Source organism: Rhinichthys klamathensis, unplaced genomic scaffold (genome assembly GCF_029890125.1).
Source record: "Rhinichthys klamathensis goyatoka isolate OS25496 unplaced genomic scaffold, OSU_Roscu_1.1 h1tg000473l_1, whole genome shotgun sequence".
Taxonomy (NCBI): domain Eukaryota; kingdom Metazoa; phylum Chordata; class Actinopteri; order Cypriniformes; family Leuciscidae; genus Rhinichthys; species Rhinichthys klamathensis.
The window spans coordinates 120,001-145,303 of record NW_026606961.1 but is presented as its reverse complement, the minus strand read 5'-3'; the positions used below and the strand labels follow the sequence as shown (position 1 = coordinate 145,303).

General features: G+C 37.2%; 1 protein-coding gene across 3 annotated transcripts in view; it reads left to right on the top strand.

Moving 5' to 3' along the window:
- fras1 (Fraser extracellular matrix complex subunit 1) overlaps nucleotides 1-25,303 on the top strand; it is a 120,288-nt gene that overhangs the window by 32,492 nt on the left and 62,493 nt on the right. For 2 of the 3 annotated variants that reach the window (XM_056236941.1, XM_056236940.1), the window contains exons 3-15: nucleotides 6,183-6,290; nucleotides 6,782-6,874; nucleotides 7,321-7,480; nucleotides 9,137-9,270; nucleotides 9,492-9,575; nucleotides 13,853-13,954; nucleotides 14,725-14,916; nucleotides 16,297-16,386; nucleotides 16,784-16,822; nucleotides 16,943-17,090; nucleotides 19,106-19,252; nucleotides 19,948-20,082; nucleotides 24,039-24,182. In XM_056236941.1, the coding sequence (XP_056092916.1) occupies nucleotides 6,183-6,290; nucleotides 6,782-6,874; nucleotides 7,321-7,480; nucleotides 9,137-9,270; nucleotides 9,492-9,575; nucleotides 13,853-13,954; nucleotides 14,725-14,916; nucleotides 16,297-16,386; nucleotides 16,784-16,822; nucleotides 16,943-17,090; nucleotides 19,106-19,252; nucleotides 19,948-20,082; nucleotides 24,039-24,182 (1,576 nt within the window). The remainder of the gene's footprint in view (nucleotides 1-6,182; nucleotides 6,291-6,781; nucleotides 6,875-7,320; nucleotides 7,481-9,136; nucleotides 9,271-9,491; nucleotides 9,576-13,852; nucleotides 13,955-14,724; nucleotides 14,917-16,296; nucleotides 16,387-16,783; nucleotides 16,823-16,942; nucleotides 17,091-19,105; nucleotides 19,253-19,947; nucleotides 20,083-24,038; nucleotides 24,183-25,303) is intronic. The other variant, XM_056236942.1, reaches the window with a different exon arrangement.

Here is a 25,303-nt window from a genome sequence, read left to right as displayed (position 1 = left end):
TTCCAAGTCCTTTACTATAGGACATTTCCAAATGCAGTGATGAGATGTGAGTGGGAATAGAGCAGCACAACATAAAGGTGAAGCTATCATTTATTAGTTTCTTTTTATGTTGGAGCTGAACTATGTACATGTCTTGACAGCCTTCGTTTTTTTATAGTCATAATTAAGTGTTTACAAGGGGGACCAGAAGATTTTAAACTGCACATGGAAAATTGAATTCACACTGAGTAGTGGAGATGAGGGAAGATGCACGTTCAGTTTTCCATATGAGACACATCTCTGTTCATTCAGAACGCAGTAATTATCACATTTGCTTTTGAATGGAAGAACTGTACATTAAGATGTGACCATTTGACCAAGATGTGACCATTTGAGCATATTTGTGCAGTGACAAATAGATTTAGACATCCTTTTTTGGCAACATTTTAGTCTCTCCGCTTGCCTTGCAAGAAATTTGCATATAATCATGCTTGGCTGGCATAAGAAAGAAGTTGTGTAGAAGGCAATTGAAGTGCAGAAACTGAATACATTTGAAAGTATTCAAGCCCATATTTAATCAAAGGAACAGCAGACATAGCGCTGTGTCTTTAACATGCCATCCTTTTATGAAACATGGTACCAGATGTCCTTCATGCATTTTGCATCATATTGTTAGTAAAGAGAGGGTCACCCATGGCTTTTTTTCTCACATATGCCCACTCTGCCCAGGAATGTCAGAGACAAGGTTTTGTAATAGAACCTTATTTTTACTGGACTTGTGAACAACTTGCTGGGATTTTTGATCATGGTGATCCATGATGTTTTGTTTTATGAGCACCATATTTCATGTGAGTAATTAATTAATCTATTCATTTAACAAAAATAAAATAGGCAGCAAGTTGGACGTTATAAACTATCATACAAAAGTTTGTGGTTAGTATGTTTTTTTTTTCTCTCTGAAAGGACACATTAAATTGATCAAAGGTGAAGACATAGGTTTCTATTTCAAATAAATGCTGGTCCTTTGAACTTTCCGTTCTTCAAAAATGTATCACAGTTTTCACAAAAATATTAAGCAGCACAACTGTTTTCAACATTGATAAGAAATGTTTCATGAGCACCAAATCAGGACATCAGAATGATTTCGGAAGGATTGTGTGACACTAAAGACTGGAGTAATGGTAATTTTTTTAAATTGTAATAATATTTCACAATATTACTGTTTTTACATTAAATTAAATAAATGCAGCATTGTCAGCTTTGAATGGTATACAATGAAAACAATGCAAACATTGCAAGTTGCAACACATTTTTACTGATGCTTTCAAGAGAGTGTTTTTGTGCAGAATGTGCAGCAACAATAGAATACATCACAGAAAACCAAACGTTTAAGTTTGCAAGGCAAAAAAAAAAGAAAAGATTTTGCAAGAATGCTTATTTTTAGAAACATTTTAAAGGGGTCATATAATGCCATTTTTGCACAAGCTAATATGATTCTTTAGGGTCTAAATTAAAAGTTTGTAATATACTTTAATTAAAAATTCTCATTAGTATTGTAAGAAAACACTTATTTTACCTGGTCAAAAACAGCTCTGTTTTCAGCACGCCGTTTCAGTGCATATGACTTTAAATGATAATGAGCTTCGCTGACTCCGCCCCTCTGTTCTGTGCGTACACCGTTTGTAACACAATAACACAATAACCATAACGCGTTGTTCATTATAAACGTGGGATTATGAATTATATTGAGAACGCTGTAGAAAACATGCCGTAATGTACCCTGAGTGTAAACCTTAGCCGCATTCATTGTGAAGCGTGCAGCTAGCGATTTGCAAAGATGAATATAAATATTAATGTAAAGGTTAATAAAACGTCACACTTACTTCAGTTCTTCTGGAGCAGCTGCAGGGACACGAATAGCTGGTACCGATCCTTTTTTCATGAGCAGCTTCTTAGCAAAACCAGCTTTATACTGACCCTCGTTTATAAAGCAGTCTGATGTGTGAAATGATTTGCGCAAACATGAAAGCATTGACGTTGCTCGTGGGGAATATTCCCTTCGAAAACAAACTCAGCCACTGCGTCTTCAGCGGTTCGGATTTAGGAACATTAAAATGACTGCTGTGTTCGTTATTACACCCAAGAACAGAACACCACAATCGCTTAGACGCCATTCTGCTCATAGACAGTGCTCCAGCATATCAACAATGACCGCGCCGGTCCGCGCAGACTATGATTGACAGCTCTCCCGAGCGAGGGCGGGTCTGTGTTGAAACGCTGCTGTCAATCAACAATCGTGGGAGGGGCTTCCGAGCGTGTGACGTCACAAAATCGAACGGCTTGATTTGAGACCGGGGAAAACATATAAGGAGATTAAAACAAAAACACTGGATGGATTTTTATCATTTTATGATGGTTGTGTACAGGCACTGCCAACACAGATTTCAGTACAATCAACTTGTAAAAGTGCATGTACCATTAAATGACCCCTTTAAAATTTCTCTAGCTGCTTTGTCATCCCACACGACTAATACCATCCATATAACTGATGTAGGATGTGCTTATCTTAAGATCTCTCAAACTGTAGGTGAAGTTGCATTGGTTGTAACTTTGGCCATCAGCCACTGCTTTAGTGGACTGAATTGGCTCGGGGACACTATTTAGCACATTCTCTAATTGAATTAGTCTGTGCAATGGTTCGGTTCTGACTGATCTCTCACTGCCTAAATCAAGGCCAGCTCAATTTGGACTCAATTACCTTCTGCTTGCTTGGCTAGTAGTCTTTAGCTTATAGAATTGAAATAAGAACATTTACATGTGACCTTGAGGGTTTTAATGTGATGTTTTCACCCAGATTGTTTTTCTTTTTAACTCCATTTAAATAGCCACTGCTGTTATTACTTTGAGTAGAAAGTCACATGATACTTTAGAATGACACAGAAACAGAAGATAAATTGTTTTCTTCGCTATAGACAGTCTCAAATCATCCAGTGCACACAAGAGACCATTTGTCTGTGGGTAATGGTGTGTATCTGAATTGCACCTGAGTGGCCCACCAAATATGTCACATTACTTCCTCAGCTGATTTATCAAATATGTTCTGTCACACAAACTCTGCTGTGCCCTGGAGATTGTGCAGGTACACCTTACTCACAGTATGCTCCTGTTAGCTTAAACAAGTTAGTTGGACCAGATCCAGACCTATCTTTAGCTTCAGCAACAAGTGTCCTTATTTGTCGATTCTTCTCATACGTTGTTCCAAGCAGGGCCAGGGCCGTGGCCGGGGCTCATTCAAGCTTACTTTGTGTTTTAGACAACCCAATACATCAACCAAATAGCTTTTTTGACAGGAATACACGTTCTCTCTTCTTTTTGGGGAAGTTGTGTACGTGCGTCCAAACCACCTTTAAAAAACCCTCAACTTTAGTGTGTAGTAATATAAGGTTTTAAATTTAAGTCAAAAGTATTATCTGAATGTAAAACTTTGTGGAAAATATTCATAGTAATTGCATTGAACTACTGCACTGAAGTTGCTCTGCTTTGTGAACTTAGAGAGAAAAGACTTACATCAACCAGCAATAATCTTGTGACTGGTCATTGCAAATATAGCTCAGAAAAGTCAACTCTGAGAAGTTTCCTTTTTAAATTGTTTGATGTTGTGATGTAATGCAATTAAATTCAGACATTTTTAAATACCACAAGTTGGCTTTAATGAATTGGTTTTAATGAATAATAACACCGTTTAAATGTGTCATAACATTTTGAATGCAGTATATACCTGAATAGAAACTTAAGTAACTGCGTTGCTCCTCATGGAAATGTTTTGTGACTCATTTTTAATTTAAAGATCTTAAATGTCAAAGCTTTTTCCTCACAACTAGCTTAAAGTGCCCCTATTATGCCATTTTAAAGTTGACTAGTTTTGTTTTGGAGGTCTTCTACAAGAGGTTTACATGCATCAAAAGTCAAAATAACACTTTCAGTTTCTTATAATATACACACTGCACATCACCACATTGTTCAATGATTCTTAAACAACTGGATGAATGAATCAGTCTCTCTAAATCCCTCCTTTCTGTGAGCTACTTTGATCTGATTGGCCAGACGGCCCAGTCTGTTGTGATTGGTCTACCGCTTACAGTGTGTGTCAGAAGCTAATGCCCATTACCATAATATATAACTGAATTTATATAGCTCACGAGGCTTTCTCAGTGATCAGTGATACAGCTTTGCAGAACATTCACATTCACAAATAGCTATATTACACACTGCATGAAAGGGAATATTAGAAAAACCATAATAGGGGCACTTTAAATATATATTTTCATTATACAAATGTCAATCATAGACTGTTGTCATTTCATTTGTATTACTTTTGTCCTTGGAGCACACATTTCTGTGGCCTAATTTGTTCAGCTGACAAAAAAATGCACTATCTCAAAGCTGTTGCTTGCTCAAAAATGCCCCAAACTCTGCTGGAGAAATACAACAATCTCTCAGTCATTACTGAAATTAAAAATTCAAAACTTCATGGCCTTGCTTATGTAACCGACTATGCAATAGGAACATAATGTGAGAAGCAGATGTTTTGATTCTTAGTTCTTCTACCTCAGGTGCAGACTGATGATTCAGACTAGCTCAGACTAATTAAAGTTTATTATCGTTTGATTGGTTTGATAAAATTAAAATTTTGTGAAATGTCAGGAGTTTTGTGAGTAATGTCCCACAGAGGGTTTTTATTAAATTATGATTAAGGTGAGAAATCACAGAACACTTTTTCTTTTAATTCTGCTTTCCTTATTAAGGCTCTTGGTTAAAGTTCAACCAAAAAACTAAAATCTAAAATAATTTCTAATAATCTTTCATTTGAAGCTTGACAGCCTCAGTTCTCATTTAGTTTATTTTCATGGAAAGAAGTGGACATAATATTCTTCAAAAATTTACTGTTGTGTTTCACAGAACAAAGAATGTCACATGTTCTTGAAATAATACATATTTTCATTTTTGAATGTACTATCCCTTTAACATATTAATGTATTCAAAGCTTATTTCCCCCATGATGTGGCTAAATTTGTGCAATGTAACATTTTCACAATTTTAGCTGAATGTGCTGCATGCCACACATCACATTAGATGTGTTTTTAGAACACTAACAACCGAGATTCTATCACCACTCTGGGCCTCTGGATACCACGGGCAGTTTGCTGAGATATTCACTGTCCTCAGATCTTTCTGAGCTAGCCATTCAAAGCCACACTGGGGCCATTCCCCATTAAGACATCTGTGCAGAGTGTCACTTCAGAGGTGCTGTGCTGAAATGCCCAACCCATCAACACTTGCTCAAAATGTCAGTTTGACAAGATGCCTCCTCAGGATAGCTGTCACTGTGTGTGATTTATAATACAACTGTACAGAATTTATGATCTGAAAGAGCAAATCAAAGTTTTGTGCATATAGTGTATATGTTCTGTTTTGATTTAGTTTTCAGTCATTTTGCTATGTTCGGTTTTGCACGAGTTCCCGGTCGGTCACTGATTCATCAAAAAGAACTTGTCCATGAACTTGTTTAATGTTTCATTCACCCTCACCTTTCTTGAAGTTTTTTGAAAAAATCCTGTTTGAAGAAGAAAAAAAAAACCTGTTTGAGGACCAATCCAAACTCCAGCATGGTTCTCTGTCTGTTTGGGTCTGCTTGGATTAGTTCAGGGAAAAGGCTAGCTTGACATAAAGGAGGCTCCTCCTCTGTTTTACCTCTCTGTTCATCTGATACCTTTAAAGCAGGAGGTCCCTCAGGCAAGACTGTTAATAGATCTTAAAATACTAAAACGACATATTTTAGTCTTATCTGTTGATGCTCTAACATTTATTGTTGGAAATGGGGATGTGTGGGGTTAAATGCAAGATATCTTTACTATTTTTAATTGCCCTGTTTAATGGTTTCACTTAAGACTTTCTAACAAACCTAACAAAAATATTCTGAAGCTTTTTTGAAAATTGATGATTGGGAATGTTTAGTGGGTATGGAGATTACTGTTCTTGGAATCATTATTAGAGCTTGGACTCCGATCTATCATCTATTTGATTTGTTTTTTATGTTTTAATCTCCACATGTCAGGGACTTACTTTTTAGTGTTGATCAACTGAGAGTTGATAGCATTTGGTGTGCATGGATTTATGTCTTTGTACCTTTTTTCCTGTTATAGAACAATACATCATGGAAACCAGACACCTGTCAAGACTGCATCTGCTATAATGATATTGTCATCTGCAAACCCACTCGCTGCCGAAATCCCCAATGTGACTTTCAGAGGGTAAGAATAAAGTAATTTCTCACAGGCCATTAAAAAGGGGGCAATAACAGTACCTGAGTAGATGAATGTAATGTTAGCTAGGAATGAAAGGAATGAAAAAATTTTGGTCCAATTAAAACCAATACTAAGAAAGCTGTTATAAATGGTTAGAATGAAGAGGGTTATACCAAGAACCATTTATAAGAGAATTCAATGTTACCTGGTTCTCAAAGGATTTCTACAACAGTTAGTGCTGGTCCTCAAAAGTGGTGTTGTTGCTGGTGACATCACTATGCTAGTTTATGAGTTACTCACTGAATCATTCACAACTTACAATATATCAATAATATTGAAATAACACTGGTCGCAAAGACGAATATTTTTGGTCCCTTATTATGTCTCATTGCTCCTGAGTCCTAATAAAGCTTTCTCTGAAGTGTATTTTCATTCATAAAATCTATCTCTGGGATGCTAATGCATCTCTTGAAATGTTTCTTTGGATGTTTTCCAAGGGTGAACGCTTGAGAATCCCACCCAACAAGTGCTGTCCGGAATGTTTCACGCAGTTGCCCGGCATCTGTCACCATGAAGGAATGGTTTATGGGGTAAGTGACACTTGACACAACTCCAATGAAAGATGCTCTAAGCCTCATCCTGTCCCTTAGCCAATCTTCCCACTTCTGGTTGAGCACCCGGCTCGTTGATTGCTTCGTTTTGTGCACAAAGGCATTCTTGTTTGTGTTCCACTCTTCCCTGACAGAGCAAGCTCCTTTTTTGTCCCAATCACCCCTGCTAAAGAGCCACTTGGTGCTCTGTTTAGGATTCAAGCAGTGTAGCTTCCAAGTCAAGTAGCATTTATTTTTTTTGGGGAGCAAGCTGTGTTGGCAGTGGGGCTCAAAACAAGAAGTGATATTTGGCATGTTTGCACAAATTTAAAGTTAACAGTTTTTTTTAAGTCCATTTCATGTTTTTATGGAATAATATCTACATGTTTCTTCAACCATGTCCTGATCCACCGCTCTCTCTCTCTCTCACTCGCTCACTCTCTCAGCATGACAGTCAATGGAGTAATTCCAAATGTTCGGTGTGTACATGTTCTCATGGGAAGGTGACCTGCAGGCCACGTGATTGTCCTCCTCTTAGTTGTGGGAAAGACCAGAGTCCTTTCATCCCAGAGGGAGACTGCTGTCCTGTATGCACTCATAATGGAGGTACAGTAAGCTACAACTTTTTTTAATGCACAACCTGATGTTGCTTGTGAAAGTGACTACTTTTCTCCCACTGTTTCAAGTTTTGGTCAGTCGGTTCGTTCACATTATGAAAAGAATTGTGCTATTGTATTTAAGAATTTACTCATGACATCACATATCTTTACCAATTTTTTTTTTTTACTATTTATTGAATGAATTTGTTTCTTTTTATTTCATTTTGTATTGTTCACTTTCAGTTTTATTTTAGTGTCCCTAGTGAAAAAACTTATACCAAAACATTTTTGTAGTATACTTGATACTAAGTATACTACAAATCCATTAAAATCTTTACTGATAAATTGTTTGAGACTTACTGATAGAAATATAATAATAAAAATGTATTTGGAGTACTTTATTGCACAATACACATTTCTTAATTTTACGGTACCCTAAAAAATGATTAGTAATGATAGTATGATCTCTGTATAACTTTAGTCTTTAAATGCAAGATATTTAAAGTGAACCGAAATTGTGTACTTGCAATAGTTCCACTTTAGCACAATCAAATATACTTAATCTTAATCTTTAGTTGGACCTCAGCACTATTTCCGGATAACTAAAGTGTATTAAGTACAAAATGGTATTTATATTAAGTACATAAATATGTAAATGTATTTGTAGTATACTTAGCATAAAATAAATGTATTTCAAACACATTTTAGTATATTTATTTTTTACTTTTTACTTTTTTTTATTTTTTACTTTTTACCTATTTTTTACGCCGTCGGTGTATGAATGGGTGAATGTGAGGCAAAATGTAAAGCGCTTTGGTGGCCATTGGGTCTGTGAAAGCGCTATATAAATGCAGTCCATTTACCATTTACCATTTACTAAGGGTCTCTAGGCCAAATACACTGGATATGATTATTTATATCTATATTTATTTATTTACTTATTTATTTATATCTGCTCATTTATAAATGTACCTGTTAAAGTCAGTAAGAAATGAAAGTCTCACCGAACTCATTGTAATAAATTTATCCATGCATATTTTACATTTTTAATTTGTTATTTTTATTTTTTGACCTTGTAATTTTTAATCTTCAATAATTAAGTCTGCTTAAATCCCTGCACCTTTTTTACAATCGACGGCAAGCTCACATTCAGATCTGCCTCCATCCATTCAAAAACCAGTGGTCATAATCAAGTCCCCGTCTTACATTTTGACATGTCTGACATTACTCCCATTACATGGCAATTTTAAAGATGATGTGTGTAGTTTCTAGTGGCCTCAAATGCATTTGTGATCTGTTTGAGTGGATATAACAGCATTGTCTCAACCAATGAATTTCCCCAGCAATGACTGTTGTAGTGTTTAAAACTTGTTTGAAAACAGCCATTATTTTTACATTTCTGTTTGGTGTCACTAGCACAGATATAGCACATTTCAGTTTTTTACATGCGAGTCATGAAGTAAGTAGCAATCATCTGTTTGCCTCAGATCCTGTTCTCTTTGTTGAATGTTTTGCTGGTTGTTTTTAAAAGGCTTTCTTTTCTTAGCTATATGGGTCCCAAGAGGGTTTATTCTAATGTCTTAGACCAATGATGTGTTTTGTTTTCCTTCAGAGATCTTAGTAAATTTTTTGCAATTATAAAAAGCTCTCTCCCACTCCATAGCTTCATGCACCTGGGAAGGCCGTGAATACAGAGATGGGGTGGATTGGACATCCAGCCCCTGTACAAAGTGTAGATGCGGAAATGGCCGTGTTGAATGCCTGGTTGCGGAGTGTCAGCCTGTCACATGCAAAGCGGTCAGTAACAACCCTGAACTGTCAGTTGTGCTTTGTGTTTCGATCTGTCGGTAATAGTCAAGGCAAAACACAGTGCTGTGTGTCTAGATGTGTAAACTACTGTTATCTTCCACATTATCTCTAAAACTAGTTAAATTAACCCTGTTTAAATGTTATCACGTACTGAAAGAGTTGTTCTAGCTATTAAAAACAGCATGTTGATGTACTTGTTTAATTTGCAGAATGAGAACCTGGTGGTCCTGGCAGGACAGTGCTGTCCGCAATGTGAGCCGAATCCCTGCATGGAGGCTGGGAATGAGTACAAGGTAAGCCAGAAAGCAGATTAGAGAAAGGTAAAATATACATAGAGATCTGAAGGCGGAGATAGATTGAGAATGACAGATGTGATATAGTGCATGTCTGTATTATGGAAGACCTTTTCAGGGAGGGGATGGTAAGTGTGGTGGGTTAAAGTGTGTTCATCATTCATATTGTGGCAGATGGGTTGAGGGTAGAGCCGTGTCTGAGTCCGGTGTGTGTGATGTGCCTGTTTCACTCATTCATCAACACATTTCTCTCTCTACCTTATATCATCCTTTGTTCCTACCTTCATTGTTCACACTTAATACACATTATTCCCTCAACTGACTTTTCATCTGTTTGCTAGGTCTCTCTAAATCTGCCGTTTTAGTTTGCTTTATTAACATAAAAAACTGTACATTTGTATTGCCAAAGAATTTATAGCATAGCTGCATACAATAATAACTTGTGCAATGTAAAATAAAAAACAGTATGTGAATAAATAAATCTAGTAGTAAATAAAATTAAATATTACCAGTAAAAAAATTAAAGCTGCAGTCTGCAGTTTTTCCTCTTTGTCGCCATCTCTGTTTGAAATCTGCAATTGCAATCCTTCGCGGAATTATCAACTTTACGTGAGTTGTGCCTCGACACGGCACAGAACCCAATGAACCCAATGTTTTGAGGAGAATGTGCAGCTGTCAGTCGCCGCGCCGGTGTGGATACTGGCATTCAGAATCACAGATTCTACTTTTTGGAAGTATGACCAACATAATAATTTTCACTGGTAAATGTCATCTGAACAAGTAAGTAACATCCACTTTTGTTCTTCTGACCAACTAACTGAAAAAAAAGCATTGCAGTAAATCGCGCTGATTAAATCTAACGATCGTTTATCATATCACATCAAACCGTGCAAATTATACTTTGTTTTCAAATTGTTAATGTTAACAACATCAGCATTGCGTGACTACATTTAATGCCCTTCAGATATTTATCCTTGTTTTAGCATGGGCCAGTTGCAGTCTCTTTTTCCAAACTCTCAGTCCAAAGTCTATTTTACAGCGGGTGAATCTCTAGTTGTCACTGGTGATTGGCGTTCGAACCTTTCTGGATCCGCCATCAAATTAATAAGTTTAATTATATCAAGTGCTGTGAGAAAAGGCTATAAATCTCCACCTCCAACATCCTCACACGCAATATAGCCTTCTAGCCGAGACTCCTTCTTTATGTGTACAGATGTGACGTAATGACGCAAAGACATGCTCGAATCTCCCACGGAAATCCACCAGTACCACTGGAATTAAAAACATTATTACAAGCTTACCGTTTTGAATCGAGCTAAGGCAAGCAGAGAGTTTTGAACACTGGCTGGTTATGTACTTGCTCAAAAATTTATTTTGGATAATTTTTAACCCAAAGAAGTTACAGACTGGAGCTTTAAGTAATGTAAAATAATAGCACAATTTAAAGCTAATCAAGTTTATTAATACGTAACTTATATACATTTATATTAATTGACTGTGTATTTAAGATAGATCAATTAAAGAATATGATTAAATGTGATAAAAATATCACTAATGAGCAACAGTTTAGTGATGGACACACATATTCATGCCCTCTTTAATACAATTGTCAAACCACCAGAGCCAATATTATGATAGACATAATTTGGACAATATTCAGGTTGAATCAAGGTTTTTTTTTGTGATTAATTCTTAAATTATTCCAGTTGATCCCCTCAGCTCTGAATATACGGTTCACACAACACATTAGACACAAAACGTCTCCAAAATCTCTCATCAGCTTGCCATTTAGGGCTGTTCCTCTCTTCGCCGTGTTCTCAGCAAACATGTCCCACTCAGTGGAATTCTGCTCTTTTGATCGCAGTGGATTTTGCGAAAGCAAAGCAAGGATTTAGGGAGGATAACATTCACCTGTCTTTTCATCTCCTTGTAGTACTTGTCTTGTTCACTACAGCTGTGGCTGAAATTGTCATTTATTTTAAAGCCGCAGTCCGTAGCTTTTTTGGGTTAAAAATTATCCAAAATAAATTTTGGAGAAAATACATAACCAGCCAGTGTTCAAAGCATGTCTTTGCGTCATTACGTCACATCTGTACACATAAAGAAGGAGTCTCGGCTAGTAGGCTATATTGCGTGTGAGGATGCTGGAGGTGGAGATTTATATCCTTTTCTCACAGCACTTGATATAATTAAACTTATCAATTTGATGGCGGATCCAGAAAGGTTCAAACGACAATCACCAGTGACAACTAGAGACTCACCCGCTGTAAAATGCAAAAGACTTCGTTCGGACTTCGGAGTGGCTACAGAAAAAAAGAGACTGCAACCCGACCCATGCGAAAACATGGATACATATCGGAAGGACATTACATGTAGTCACGCAATGCTGACGTTGTTAACATTAACAATTTGAGAACAAAGTATAATTTGCACGGTTTTACGTGATATGATAAGCGATTGTTAGATTTAATCAGCGCGATTTACTGCAATGTCAGAGCCAGAACAAAAGTGGATGTTACTTACTTGTTCAGATGACATTTTCCGGTGAAAATTATTATGTTGGTCATACTTCCCAGAATATTAATCTGTGATTCTGAATGCCAGTATCCACACCGGCGCGGTGACTGACAGCTGCACATTCTCCTCAAACATTGTGTTCATCCGCGCTGTGCCGTGTCGAGGCACAACTCACGTAAAGTTGATAATTCCGCAAATAACTGCAATTGCAGATTTCGAACAGAGATGGCGACAAAGAGGAAAAACTGCAGACTGCAGCTTTAAATAAATTATGTGCTGTAATGCATTCTACTGCAAAATCATTGAACAACTTTGAGATGCCATCTGAATTTTGAAATTAAATAGAGCCGTTGATGGTATAGCTCACATGGGCTTTATTGTTTTCCTATGAGAATTTGTATTTTACATAGATGTAAAAACACTGAAGCTATATACAGTATATAGTATTGATGACATACAACGATGATCCAAAACAATGCTACCTCACCACCTGCTTAATATGCTGTTGGTTCTCCGTGTGCCGACAAAACAGAGCAGACCCGCCGAGGCTTTGACTCTATAAGACCCCTGAAGGTGTCCTGTGGTATCTGGCAACAAGACTTTAGCAGCAGATCCTTCAAGTCCTGTAGGTTGGGAGGTGGAGCTGCAGTGGATTGGACTTGTTGGTCCAGCACATCCCACAGATCCTCAATCAGATTGAGATCTGGGGAACCTGGAGGCCAGGGCAACACCTTGAACTCTTCATCATGGTCCTCAAACCATTCTTGAGCAATGTGTGCATTGTGGCAGGTGCATTATCCTGCTAAAAGAGGTCACTGACATCAGGAAATACCATTGCCATGAAGGGGTGCACTTAGTTTGCAACATGTAGGTAGGTGACAAGTGTCAACTTGACGTCCACATGAATGTCCAGACCCAGGGTTTCCCAGCAGAACATTGCCCAGAGCATCACACTTCCTCCACCGGCTGTCATCTTCTCACAGTGTTTCCTGGTGGCATTGCTCCCCTAGGTAAATGGCGCACACTTACACAGCCAAAGGAAAACAGGACTGATCAAATCAGTTTACCTTCTTCCACTGCTCCAAGGTCCTGTTCCGACACTTGTGTGCCCATTGTAGGTGCTTTCGACAGTGGAGGGGTCATCATGGGCTCTCTGACTGGTCTGCGGCTATGCAGCCCCATACGAAGCAGGGAGCAATGCAATGTGTGTTGGGACACATTCCTCCCGTAACCATCATTAAACTTTTTTTGTGACTTGTGTGACAGTAGACCTTCAGTCAGTTCAGATCAGATGGGATAGCTTTATTTTCCCTCATGCATCGATGAGCCTTGGATGCCCAACACCCTGTCGCCGGTTTGTGGTTTGTCCCTCCTCAGACCACTGTTGGTAAACTCTCACCACTGCTGACCAGGAGCAACTCACAAGCCTTGCCGTTTCAGCGATGCTCTGACCCAGTCATCTTGCTGTAACAATTTGGCCCTTGTCAAAGTCTTAGCTCAGGTCTTTGCTCCTGCCAATTTCCCCTGCATCCAACATGATGATTACAAGAACTGATTGTTCGCTTACCATCTAATCAACCCAGACATTGACATGTGAGCTTGTTAGAAGAGATAAGATAAGTTAGGAGTTACCTTTGTAAGTCGCTTTGAATAAAAGCGTCTGCTAAATGTTCAAATGACTGGTAATAATGGTTTGGCTCCACAGTGTATATGTTCCATTGACACTGACTTTTTTTGTGTATGTCTGTGTGTGTTTTTAGCATGGTGAGCAGTGGCAGAGGGGCAGCTGTACCACCTGTGTGTGTGATCGCGGTCAGTCCCGCTGTCAAACGGAGAAGTGCCCTCCTCTCCACTGTGATAAGGTCAGCAGAAATCCATTACACCCCAACACTTCATGTCAAAGACAGTTACTTGACTAGCAAACTTACTTTGGAGATCACTAAAGAGAAGCTGCTGTCCAACTGACTAGTATATTTTATCATTTAATAGAATCTTACTTTGATTCTTGTGGTTTATGCTTCTTTAGCCTGAAAGTGATAGTTAGGATTTTTCATCATCTATGATTGTTTGCTCTATATATTTTGCATTTTGTCTGTTGCTCCGGGGTGTTTTCCATCTCAGTCTTTTGCTTTCATGCAAAATTTATGATCTTATGTGCTGTGCTTTAGAACAATACTTTTTATGTCTTACCTTAATAAGTGTAAAACCTTAAAGAGCGTGAAATCACTCCATGAGATCAAAATGAGAATTTAATGACTTTTTCATTCATATCTCTTAGATATCTCTTGTCCATTTATATGCTAAAAGTTGGCAATTTTTTTTTTTTTAGCAGTTATACAGATTTTAAAATGATTGTTTTTCTCATACTGGCAATTTTCCTAAATAGGGATGAGCCCTTCAGTTACTCTCGTCCAAACTTCCAAATACGTCATCACACTTGTAAAACAATATCGTGGGGTCTTTAAATAAATATTCTGGGTTAGATAAAACTTAAGCTCTATTTAAAGGCTATAATTTTTTTTACAATGGATTTTCTTTTGTTTTTACAAACTGAGGCACAAGACAAAACTATTTGATGTGAATGAGCAAGTGTGTTCATAAAACAGTATGTGCTAACATGTGTTCTTCTCAGGGTCAGATGAAGGTCAAGCGAGCTGGACAGTGCTGTGAAGATTGTGTCCTGTCTAAAGGCAGCTGCCTCTATGAGGGCATCATACGTTACCATGGCGATATGTGGAACGGCACGGGTTGTGAGTTCTGCATGTGTGAACGGGGTCAGGTGCTGTGCCAACGGGTCGAGTGTGCCAGATCGGAGTGCCCACGGGTATGTGTCCAAATTTCGATGCAGAGCCATCAGCAGGAACACATGCTTGCCCTATTCATTAAAAGAAACAATTAACAAGCTCAGCTGGAGGATGCCCTATTTACCGCCATTAAAAATTATTAGGGCAAAATATACTAAGAGAGTTTAAAACCTGGGGCACATTATATCTGTTGTCATTTGTCCTGGTTATGAATTATAACATTATTTAATCAATATATTTTTCCGATATATTCTCCATTAATCATAAGGAGCTGTGAAAGGTTGAGCACTGGGAAGATTCATCACTTTTTAATTGTACTTTTGGCCCAAATCCAGGACAGTCAATGTAAAGGTTATCCTTTAGAAAGGAAACTCTGACTTAAAAATATTTTTGAATTCCTGTGAACTTCTCTAGGGTCATGGTAGAGTTCATAATAGATGTTTATTGGAGTATTACACAGAAATGACTCCTATACATTTAAAATGTGACACATTCTGGTGTGTAAAGGTATTATACACACTGTAAAAATTGGTAACATGCAGTTATTTGGAGTAATTTCTACTCTTATAGGGATGATTACCCCCCACACACATTATTTACTCACCCCCTCATGTCAATCCAATCCCATAAGACTTTTGTTCATCTTCGTAACACAAACTAAGATATTTTTATTGTGAATAAAAACTTAAATTAAATATGTTCATCATATGAAGCAATCATGTTTCTTCAGAAGACTTTGATTAAACTGCTTGAATCATGTCTTTTTGTGCTTTTTGATGTGTGAAAGTTTTGGTTGCGTGGACTTTCAATTGATGGACAAAAATGATGAAAGAATATTTCAAAAATCTTCATTTGTGTTTTGAAGATGAACGACGTGGTTGAGTAAATAATGACAGTATTTTCATTTAAATTTTGGGGTCAACAACAGCTTTAAATTTAGTTTTGTTGGTGTAAATTTAGATGTTCTCACATGAAGCACATTATTAGATTAAACTTTTTTTCGGTGCAGTGGTGTGAAGGTCCTGTTCTTTGAAGTCATAATAATAGAGCATCTGATTAAACAACACAGAAACACAACATATGCTTATCTATCTATCTTTTTGAAAACATTGATCAATCTGTCTTTCCCATCTGTAGCTCCATATTTCACTGACATCTGCTGATTTCCCCATAAGACCACCATGACTTCGTTGATCAAACTGTGTTACACAGAAACAACTAAAGATTCCCTCATGAATGTAAATGACTATTGATAACAGCCCCCTATAAAGAGCCTCAGAGGTAGAATTGGAAATGTGATGTAATTAGAGATTTGTGGCTCTGTGTGAGACAGCTAATCATTCCCCTGGGGGTGTTTCATGCTGAAATTAAATGAGCTAATATTTCACACCTTGTGCCAGGGAGAAAAACTGGTCCATTTGCCTGGGAAGTGCTGCTCAGAGTGTAAGACAACTACCAGTTCCTGTACATATTCACAGCCAGACCAAAAGGTATGAAGCTTTATCTGCCGCCGGCTTTAAATCACATTCAGTGCTCTTATATCCATGTTCACATATAAAACACATGCACTATCATTCAAAAATATGGTAAAAACAGTAATATTGTATTACTGTTTTTTACAATATAAAATCACTTTTTTCTGTTTTAATGTTTTAAAATTATTATTACCATTGTTGAAAAAAGTTGTGCTGTTTAATATATTTGTGGAGTCCGATTATTTAATAAATTCAATTGAATATTCAAATGAAGAGCATTTGTTTGAAATGTAACTTTTAATATGAAAAATTAAAATGTCCTTTCTGAATAAAATTATATATTTCTTTAAACTGTTTTTTAACAATAGCGTACAATGAGCATTTGATAACAAGTAAATCTTTGTCCGTTTAGGGGTGGAAAGCCAATGTCAAGAGTTTTAGACGCCTCACTGTAAGTAAACATGAGAACTTGATTTATGGTTTGCAAGATTAATAAATGCAATTATAACATGTTTTTTTTGTCTAAGCAAAACAATTGTGTTTACTGTATCTTTTATGTCTCTGGTCTCAGAATCTGGAGAGTGTCAGAGAGGGGCCATGTCGTGAGTGCCAGTGTCAAGAGGGTCATGTGACCTGTTATCAGCACTCCTGTCCCACCTGTCCATTGGGAACCCTAACTATACCGCACCGTGAGCAGTGCTGTCCGGATTGCAATCCAGGTGAGACCTGCATCTATGTTTGCCTTACAGCAATGATGAATTACAAGCTACTGTCATTAATTACAATGCTCTCTTATGAGTATGTTCCAATAAAATCAGTACAATTGGGGTTATACTATGAATTAGAGAAAGGAAATCTAATTTATTTACATCTAAAGAACATTACATTATTCTATTCCCAGTTTAACAATATTTCTTTAAAAGTAATGTAATTAAAATCATTTTTGATTTCATTTAGATTTCTCTAAAAGTCTTTCTTTATCAGGCCTCCCAGGAACAATTCCTTGGCCATAAAATAAAAAAATAGTTGATCTCAGTGGGAGAGAGATGAGAGCTATAGTATTAGATTATATTCTGGTTAGATAACGTGGTTATTTAGCTCTGCGTCACCCACGAGACTCGCGTCTGCTCTATGTACTAAATTTCCCTGGTGACTTCCAGAGAGGCTGCAGGAAGGAACATACATCTTTCTCTCTCTCTTTCTCTTGGAAAAGGCCACAGAGAGAAAGAAAACAGAACGTATATTTGTGTTTACATGTTGTTTATATATATATATATTATCTGAAGAGACAGGGCAAATTGTTTGGACGTTTATATGTGTGTGGGTATGCTTATAATATTAGACTAATGTAGCCTCTATAAACACAGCAGTCAAATAGTACATCTTCTCTTACATTTTGGCAGGAATTCATTTGTCTTATTTTTTTTTTTTAAACACTCCTTTTCCTTCTATATTTAACAGCACTATATTATTTTTCACATATGGTAAGTATCAGCTTGCATGCTGATAGCATTTGTTAGCTAGTTAATGTCCAGATTTGTTCATTACGGCAAAGGCAATGTGTATGCATTTACAGCCACATAACGATTTGTTAACTTGACTGCCTGTTGTGAGGAACAGAAGGAGCCCAGCATCAGTGTTTTATCAGATAGATTGTCTGAGACATAATTACTTGGAGTGTTACTGTGAAAACGCTGTGATTCAGAAGGATTTACTTGCTAGTGAGTGTGTTATACGACATTTGCACTCAAAACAAGATTTTTCAAATCGATGGAAAGTCTCAAAGGTCATTCTGGCAAAAAAATGCTTACTTCCTCCGGAAAATGAAGAGTAGGATAGTTTTTCCACCAAGAGTTATTGATTCACACATACCAACGTATTTAATTAAATGTGATTTATAGGGGAATGTCATAAAATAATAAGACTTTAATTTTCTTCCTCTGGATTTGAGTCTGGCATTGTTATTGAAGTCTGCTTCAAAAATTGGGAATGACCATCAAATAATCACCAATGCACCGTAAATGTCCTACATTGCCCTCTTTCTCTGGCCTCGCGGACAGAGCCAGAAACCTGCAACCCAAAGTCCTTTAGCAAGGGATTTACAAGCTCATTAGAGATTGTGTAATTAATTCTTGTGCCATGTAATGGTGCCAAAGGGAACTATTGTTGGAGGCTCGAGTTTGCTTTGGACCATGTGGAGAAGTTATGAATGCCTTATTGGAACACCAAAGACTGGGTTGGAGATTTGTGGGATTATTTGCATGACTATAGATGAAATTACCATGACGTCACACAACAGGCAACTGTGATTTTTAGGTGCTTCAGGCAAGCAACAGTTGTAATGGTTTGTTAAGCATTGTATAATTAAATAATATTTGTTAATGTTAAAATTATATATGGTTTAGAGAGAAGAAAAACGAACACTACCATTCAAAAGTTTGGGATTGGTAAGATTTTTTTTTTTTTTTTAGATTTATGTTTATTCAGCAAGGGCACATTAAATTGTTCAAAAGTGACAATAAAGACGTTCTTTTGAGCTTTCTATTCATCAAAGAATCCTGCAAAAAATGTATCATGTTTCCACAAAAATCGGGTCTTTCTTATTAGAGCAGAGGTGATGATAACGATGTCCGAAGTCTGTGAATGATCGTAATTTGTTGAAATGAGTGTTTGTAAACAGTAACTTCATCTGTCCTATGAGGGGTTTGACTGTGTTTTTTGTGTGTGCCTGCAGGAGTGCAGTGTCACGGGGACTGTTTGACATGCTCTGGCACACCAGATCACTGTAGCAGCTGTCGAGATCCTTCCTCCCTGTTAATGAATGGACGCTGTCTGCAGTCATGTCCTGAAGGCTTTTTCGCTCAGGGCAAATCTTGTGCAGGTATAAACAAACTTTTTTTTTATTGTGTTTTACCATTGTACTTCTGCAGCCTACGCTTGTTTTGTTGCATGAATTTCAGTTGCTACTTCATCTCGAATCCTTTCTCACTTTATTCTCCTCCTATTTTACCACCAACATTCACACACTTCTGGCCTTAACATATTTTTACACAGTGTTATTTTAAATCCTCAAAATGCCCTGTGCTTTGGGTGACTTCCATTAATAGCTAATCCTATAGCTTTGTGTGTGTGTGTGTGTGTGTGTGTGTGTGTGTGTGTGTGTGTGTGTGTGTGTGTGTGTGTGTGTGTGTGTGTGTGTGTGTGTGTGTGTGTGTGTGTGTGTGTGTGTGTGTGTGTGTGTGTGTGTGTGTGTGTGTGTGTGTGTGTGTGTGTGTGTGTGTGTGTGTGTGTGTGTGTTTGTGTGTGTGTGTGTGTGTGTGAGTGGATGTACATGCACATGAGTCATGTTTGTCAGTCATTTCGACAAGTCAAAACACAGACCGGATCCAACACTGGAATTTCCCCTTACAGGGCTATAGCATCATTTGACAAATTTCCTGCTGTCATACTTTAAAGGCTGATGTACAAACTCTCACACGCACAATTTCAATAACAAACTCTTTTTGCTCTGCTTTTGCATAGTGTTTTACTATTGCAGCCACAAACAACCCCTATCACTTATTCTCTTTCTGCCAGCCTGCCAGCCGTCATGTGCCACCTGTGAGAATGACTTTGAATGCACAGCATGTGGTGGGTCCTTTCTCCTCAGTGGCAGGCAATGTGTGACCACCTGTGAAAGAGGTCTGTTCCAGGACCACACACGCTGTCTCAGTAAGTCAACTGCAGTTTACATTTCATTCACTTTTATTGTCTTGACTTTCTGTGACGCTGTTTACTACTTTTAGAATGCTTTCTTATCAACGTTAAAGAAAGTGCATATATTGTAATGTGCAAACCTCAGCAGGTAGCTGAAAAGGAGAGATGGCAGTATTAACAACACAGTATTGATGCATTTGTGGAGCTATTATAGAAATGTTGTCCAAAATCATGTCATGCATTTAAAATGTTACATATTTATATAAATATAAAATATACATTTTTTAAAATATTTATATAAATATTAAATATATGAATGTATGTATTTTTACAGAATTATTGGCACCCCTGGTAAATATGATCAAAGATGGCTGTAAAAATAAATCTGCATTGTTTATCCTTTTGATCTTTCATTAAAAAAGAAAATCACAAAAATCTAAGCTTTTATTGAAGTAAAAGAATTGAAAGTGGAGCGTAAATCACATTATGAAATAAAAAATATATTTTTTCAAAACACATTGGCCTATTGGCACCCTTTTATTAAATACTTTTTGCAACCTCCTTTTGCCAAGATAACAGCTCTGAGTTTTCTCCTATAACGCCTGATGAGTTTGGAGAACACCTGACAAGAGATCAGAGACCATTCCTCCATACAGAATCTCTCCAGATCCTTCAGATTCCCAGCTCCATGTTCCCACTTATTTTCTATAGGGTTCAGGTCAGGGACTGGGACGGCCATGGCAGAAGCTTCATTTTTGTGCTCATTGACACAATTTTGTGTTGATTTTGATGATTGTTTTGGATGGTTGTCCTGATGGAAGATCCAACCACGGCCCATTATAAGATTTCTAGCAGAAGCTGTCAGGTTTAGATTTTTTATCTGTTGATATTTGCTAGAATCTATGATACCATGTATCTGAACAAGATACCCAGGACTTCCAGCAGAAAAATATGCCCACAACATTAAAGATCCAGCAGTATATTTAACCGTGGGCATGCATGGGGTACTTTTTAACCCCGTTTGCTGCCAAAAAGCTATTTTTTGTTTAATCTGACCATAGAACCAGGTTCCTTTTGAAGATCCAGTCGTGTCTGACTACTGAATATGCTGGAGTTTGTTTTTGGATGAGCGAGGAGGATTTTTCTTGAAACCCTCCCAAACAACATGTGGTGATGTACTTGTTTTTTAGGCTTTCTGACCACAAGGCTCAACTAATCTCTGCAAGACATTATAATGTTATATAAATCAGCACAATAGAATGATTTCTGAAATATGTTAAAATAGAAAAGAGATTTTTTTTTTTATTGTATTACAGTTACAGTAGGGTGAAAATATCATCTGCCATTTATTTATCTCAAATGATTTGCCCCTAGAACATTTTCTTCTGATTATTACAGAATTTCATTATTAAATTTAAATGATTTATTTCATTGCTAAATAATAATAATTGTGAAATGAAGTTGCATTTACTTCACTGCGATCATTAAAGGTGCCCCCAGATTATATTTAGATTTGAAATTCTTATTGAACAGCATTTTGCATAATGTTACCTCTAAAAGGTCAATTTCTTCTTTGCTATTAAAGCCAGATGGAGCATTACTGCACCTGCAGTGCATTCACTCCTTGCATAAAAATCAACCTCAAGAAGTAGGTACCTGGTCTTGTCAAGATTCCTGTCTATAGCAATCCAATCTGGAGGGAATCGTGCATTAGTGACCTGCTAACTGGTCTGTGACTGGGAGCACTAGACTGTACAGAAATTACCCCAGTCCCCGCTCTCTTTCAATTTCACACTTTAATAAGCCTCTCCTTAAGATTAGACCGTATTGTTCTACAAGGGACAAGATGGAGAAGAAATATCCAGCTTTGGTTGAGCCTATTATGGTGGATTTAGCGAGAATGAATCTTACTAAGGGATTGATTCATTTTGGTCAAGTGATAAGGATTCATTTTCTTGTTTTACTCTCTGACTGAGAGCAAATGCAATGGGTAAGAAGTTAATTAGTTATGCAAAAAAAAAAAAGAGGGAATCTCAAGGAAGCCCTCAGATGTTCCTTCATCTTCATTTCCCTTTTCTCTCTCCCTCACTCTCTCTATCTCTCCCCCCCCCACTTTCTCTTTCTCGTTTAAAATGATGTTATAATGTAGTTTACATTTTTTATTATATCTCAAGTAACACATTGGTATTATGAAACAAACCACAAACAGACATTACCAAACATGTTTCACATGATGCCACCACTTGGATATCTTCAAATTTATCCTTTCGCATCTGCAGCGTTTCAAGGATTCATGTAAAACCTTGAAGAGTTGTGCTGACAGACATGGCCAAGTGTGCTGTCACAAATCTTTCTAGCATGCCAAGCTTTTCCAAACCTACTGGTTAGCTACATCTCTTGCTCACACTCTGTTGTTGGCTGTCAAAATATTTTGGTCCCATTCCAGCTTCTCAGGGTTCTGGGCCAGTTTAGTGCCAGTGTGCGAGTCTGTGGAGAGGTGCCATGTAGAACCATGAATGTTTCACACTGGGCGCCGTGCCCAGACCCGTAGTTTAATCCTGATCACTACACTCGCACAAAGAATCAGATAAGGTGTCTTGTGACCTCATTGCTGCACAACATAATTAGAGACTGTTTTCACAGATTCTGTGGTGTTCATAACAATTTCTAATAATTCATAATTAGGTGATTTAGAAGGGGTGCTCGGCTGCACTGTAAAAGAAAGGCTACATATACTATTACAAGTTAACTCAACTAATTCACTCCAATTAAAGTAAACTTAATTACTTTTGTTCATCTAATGAGTAACAGGTAGTCTTTTGAACTTAAAAAATATGTTCAAGGTAACTAGTTTAGGGTCCAATTCTCACTATTAACTAGTTGCTTATTAGCATGCATATTACTAGGATATTGGCTGTTTATTAGTATGTATAAAGTATATATTAATACCTTATTCTGCATGACCTTATTCTACATTCCTAATCCAATACCTAAACTTAACAACTACTATACTAACTATTAATAAGCAGTAATTAGGAGTTTATTGAGGCAAAAAGTTGTAGTCAATAGTTAATAGTGAGAATTTAACCCTAATCTAACGTGTGACCCAACCTTTGTTAACAACATGTTTATATAATTCTTGTTAAGTTCATTCAAGATAATAAACGGTAACATACTACTAAATAATCTTTGTGCAAGCTACTTTTTTACATTGAAGGACGTTTTGCCAGTTGGATTTTTTACAGCATGATGCTTTGTCCTACATCTCTCCCTCCCTCTGTCTGAAGGGGAGATTGATGAGATTTCAAGATTTGTGTGATATATTTATGTGGAGCAGTTCAGTAAATTTGCTAGACAGATTGAGTTAGTGCCCTGACTATTCACATTCAGGTTCTTATTCTACTAAGCAAATATCTGTGTCTTGTACATTACCGAAAAAATTAATAGAACGCCCTCCTTCCATATTTACCCAACGCCCAATCCAAATTGAATTTGGAAATTCGTGGCCAGTTCAAAAATAAATAAAGATATAATTATTAAGGCCTTGTATTTAGTAGTAGATTGCATGCTTGTGGGAATCTTACTGAAAGGATGATTATAAAAGAAGGCTGTTATGAAATTACACTTTTGTTATTTGTTTACATTTTGAATGCACATATGTGACATCTTCTGTATGCTTCTGTTTGTCCTTCAAATCATGAGACTTTGTTTATATATGCAAGTGTGTTCTTGTCTTTTTTGTATCCTTTACAAGATCCCTCAGAAAGGTCATCTTTTGTTCTTGTCTGACTGACGTGTTTTCTCTCACAGTAAAGTAAAGTCACTTTTATTCCTCACAGAAAAGCCAACACAAGACCCGAACATAAAGTGACCTTGTAAATCCAGCTTATGCTGTTTGTTTTTGTGTGTGTGTCTTGTTTAGTTTTCTTCACTCACTTTGGTTTGAACACGTTATTGACTTTCTCCTTTAGGTTGCCATGACTCCTGTTCATCATGCCAGGGGGCGGGGCCTCAGGATTGTTTGTCCTGCTCAGACTCCTCCCACTTACTGAAGGATGGATTCTGTGTTTCAGACTGTGGCGTAGGCTTTTATGCTAGTCAAGGCAACTGTTTTGGTATGATGGGCAGAATTCATATCTTAGTTACTCTATGTGGGTTTGTTTGTGTGTTGCTCAGTAATGGAATGAAACATTTTAATATATGTTTCAATTAAACGATTGAGTTTGATGCCTAGTGTTTTTATAATAAAAAAAAAGTGTAATGTATTCCAGCCTTACAGTGCACTCAGTAATTTTTATATATTTGAATTTCATTTTTATTAAGTATTTTGATTTTGTATTCGGTTGATGAAGCATTTATTGTTGTAAGAAATGTTGTTTCTCATTTTGATTGGGATATTTTAGTCATGGGTGTTCTAGATCTTTAAAGGGATACTCCACCGTTTTTTCATATTAAACTATGTTATTCCCTTAACTAATACGAGTTGATGCATACCTCTCTCGTGTCAGTGCGTGCACTAAATCTCTCTGTCTTGCGGCGAAACTTTGTTAGCACTTAGCTTAGCCCAGTTCATTCATTAGGATCCAAGCAGAGAAGCGACCAAACACCTCCACGTTTTCCCTATTAACTATAATGTATGGCGGAATACCATTGCAAGTGCTTGGGAGCACTTCGACTCGCAGTAATATCATCACTCCTGAAAAATCCTCTCCCCCCTCTCCCTCTCCGGAGTGCGAAGTGCTCCCAAGCACTTGCTATGGTATTCCGCCATACATTATAGTTATCCATTTTACACGCTTAGAAAAGCACAACGTTTTATTTTGTGTCACCATTCTTGGTCGAGTTACACTACTCGTGTAACTGTATTTAAATAGGGAAAACGTGGAGGTGTTTGGTCGCTTCTCTGCTTGGATCCCAATGAATGAACTGGGCTAAGCTAAGTGCTAACAAAGTTTCGCCGCAAAACAAAGCGATTTAGTGCACGCACTGAGACGAGAGAGGGATGTATCAACTCGTATTAGTTAAGGGAATAACATCGTTTAATATGAAAAAAACGGTGGAGTATCCCTTTAAACAAAATGTTACACTGAAAAATATTTGGTGTAAGATGTCTTTTCAAATAATTTTCTCTCAGAAATACTTACAAAAACACTGCAAGTAACACATTAAACATGAAATTTCTTTCAAAAAATACTTCATAATCTTTGTTTTATTTAAATCATTTTAACAGTGTAGC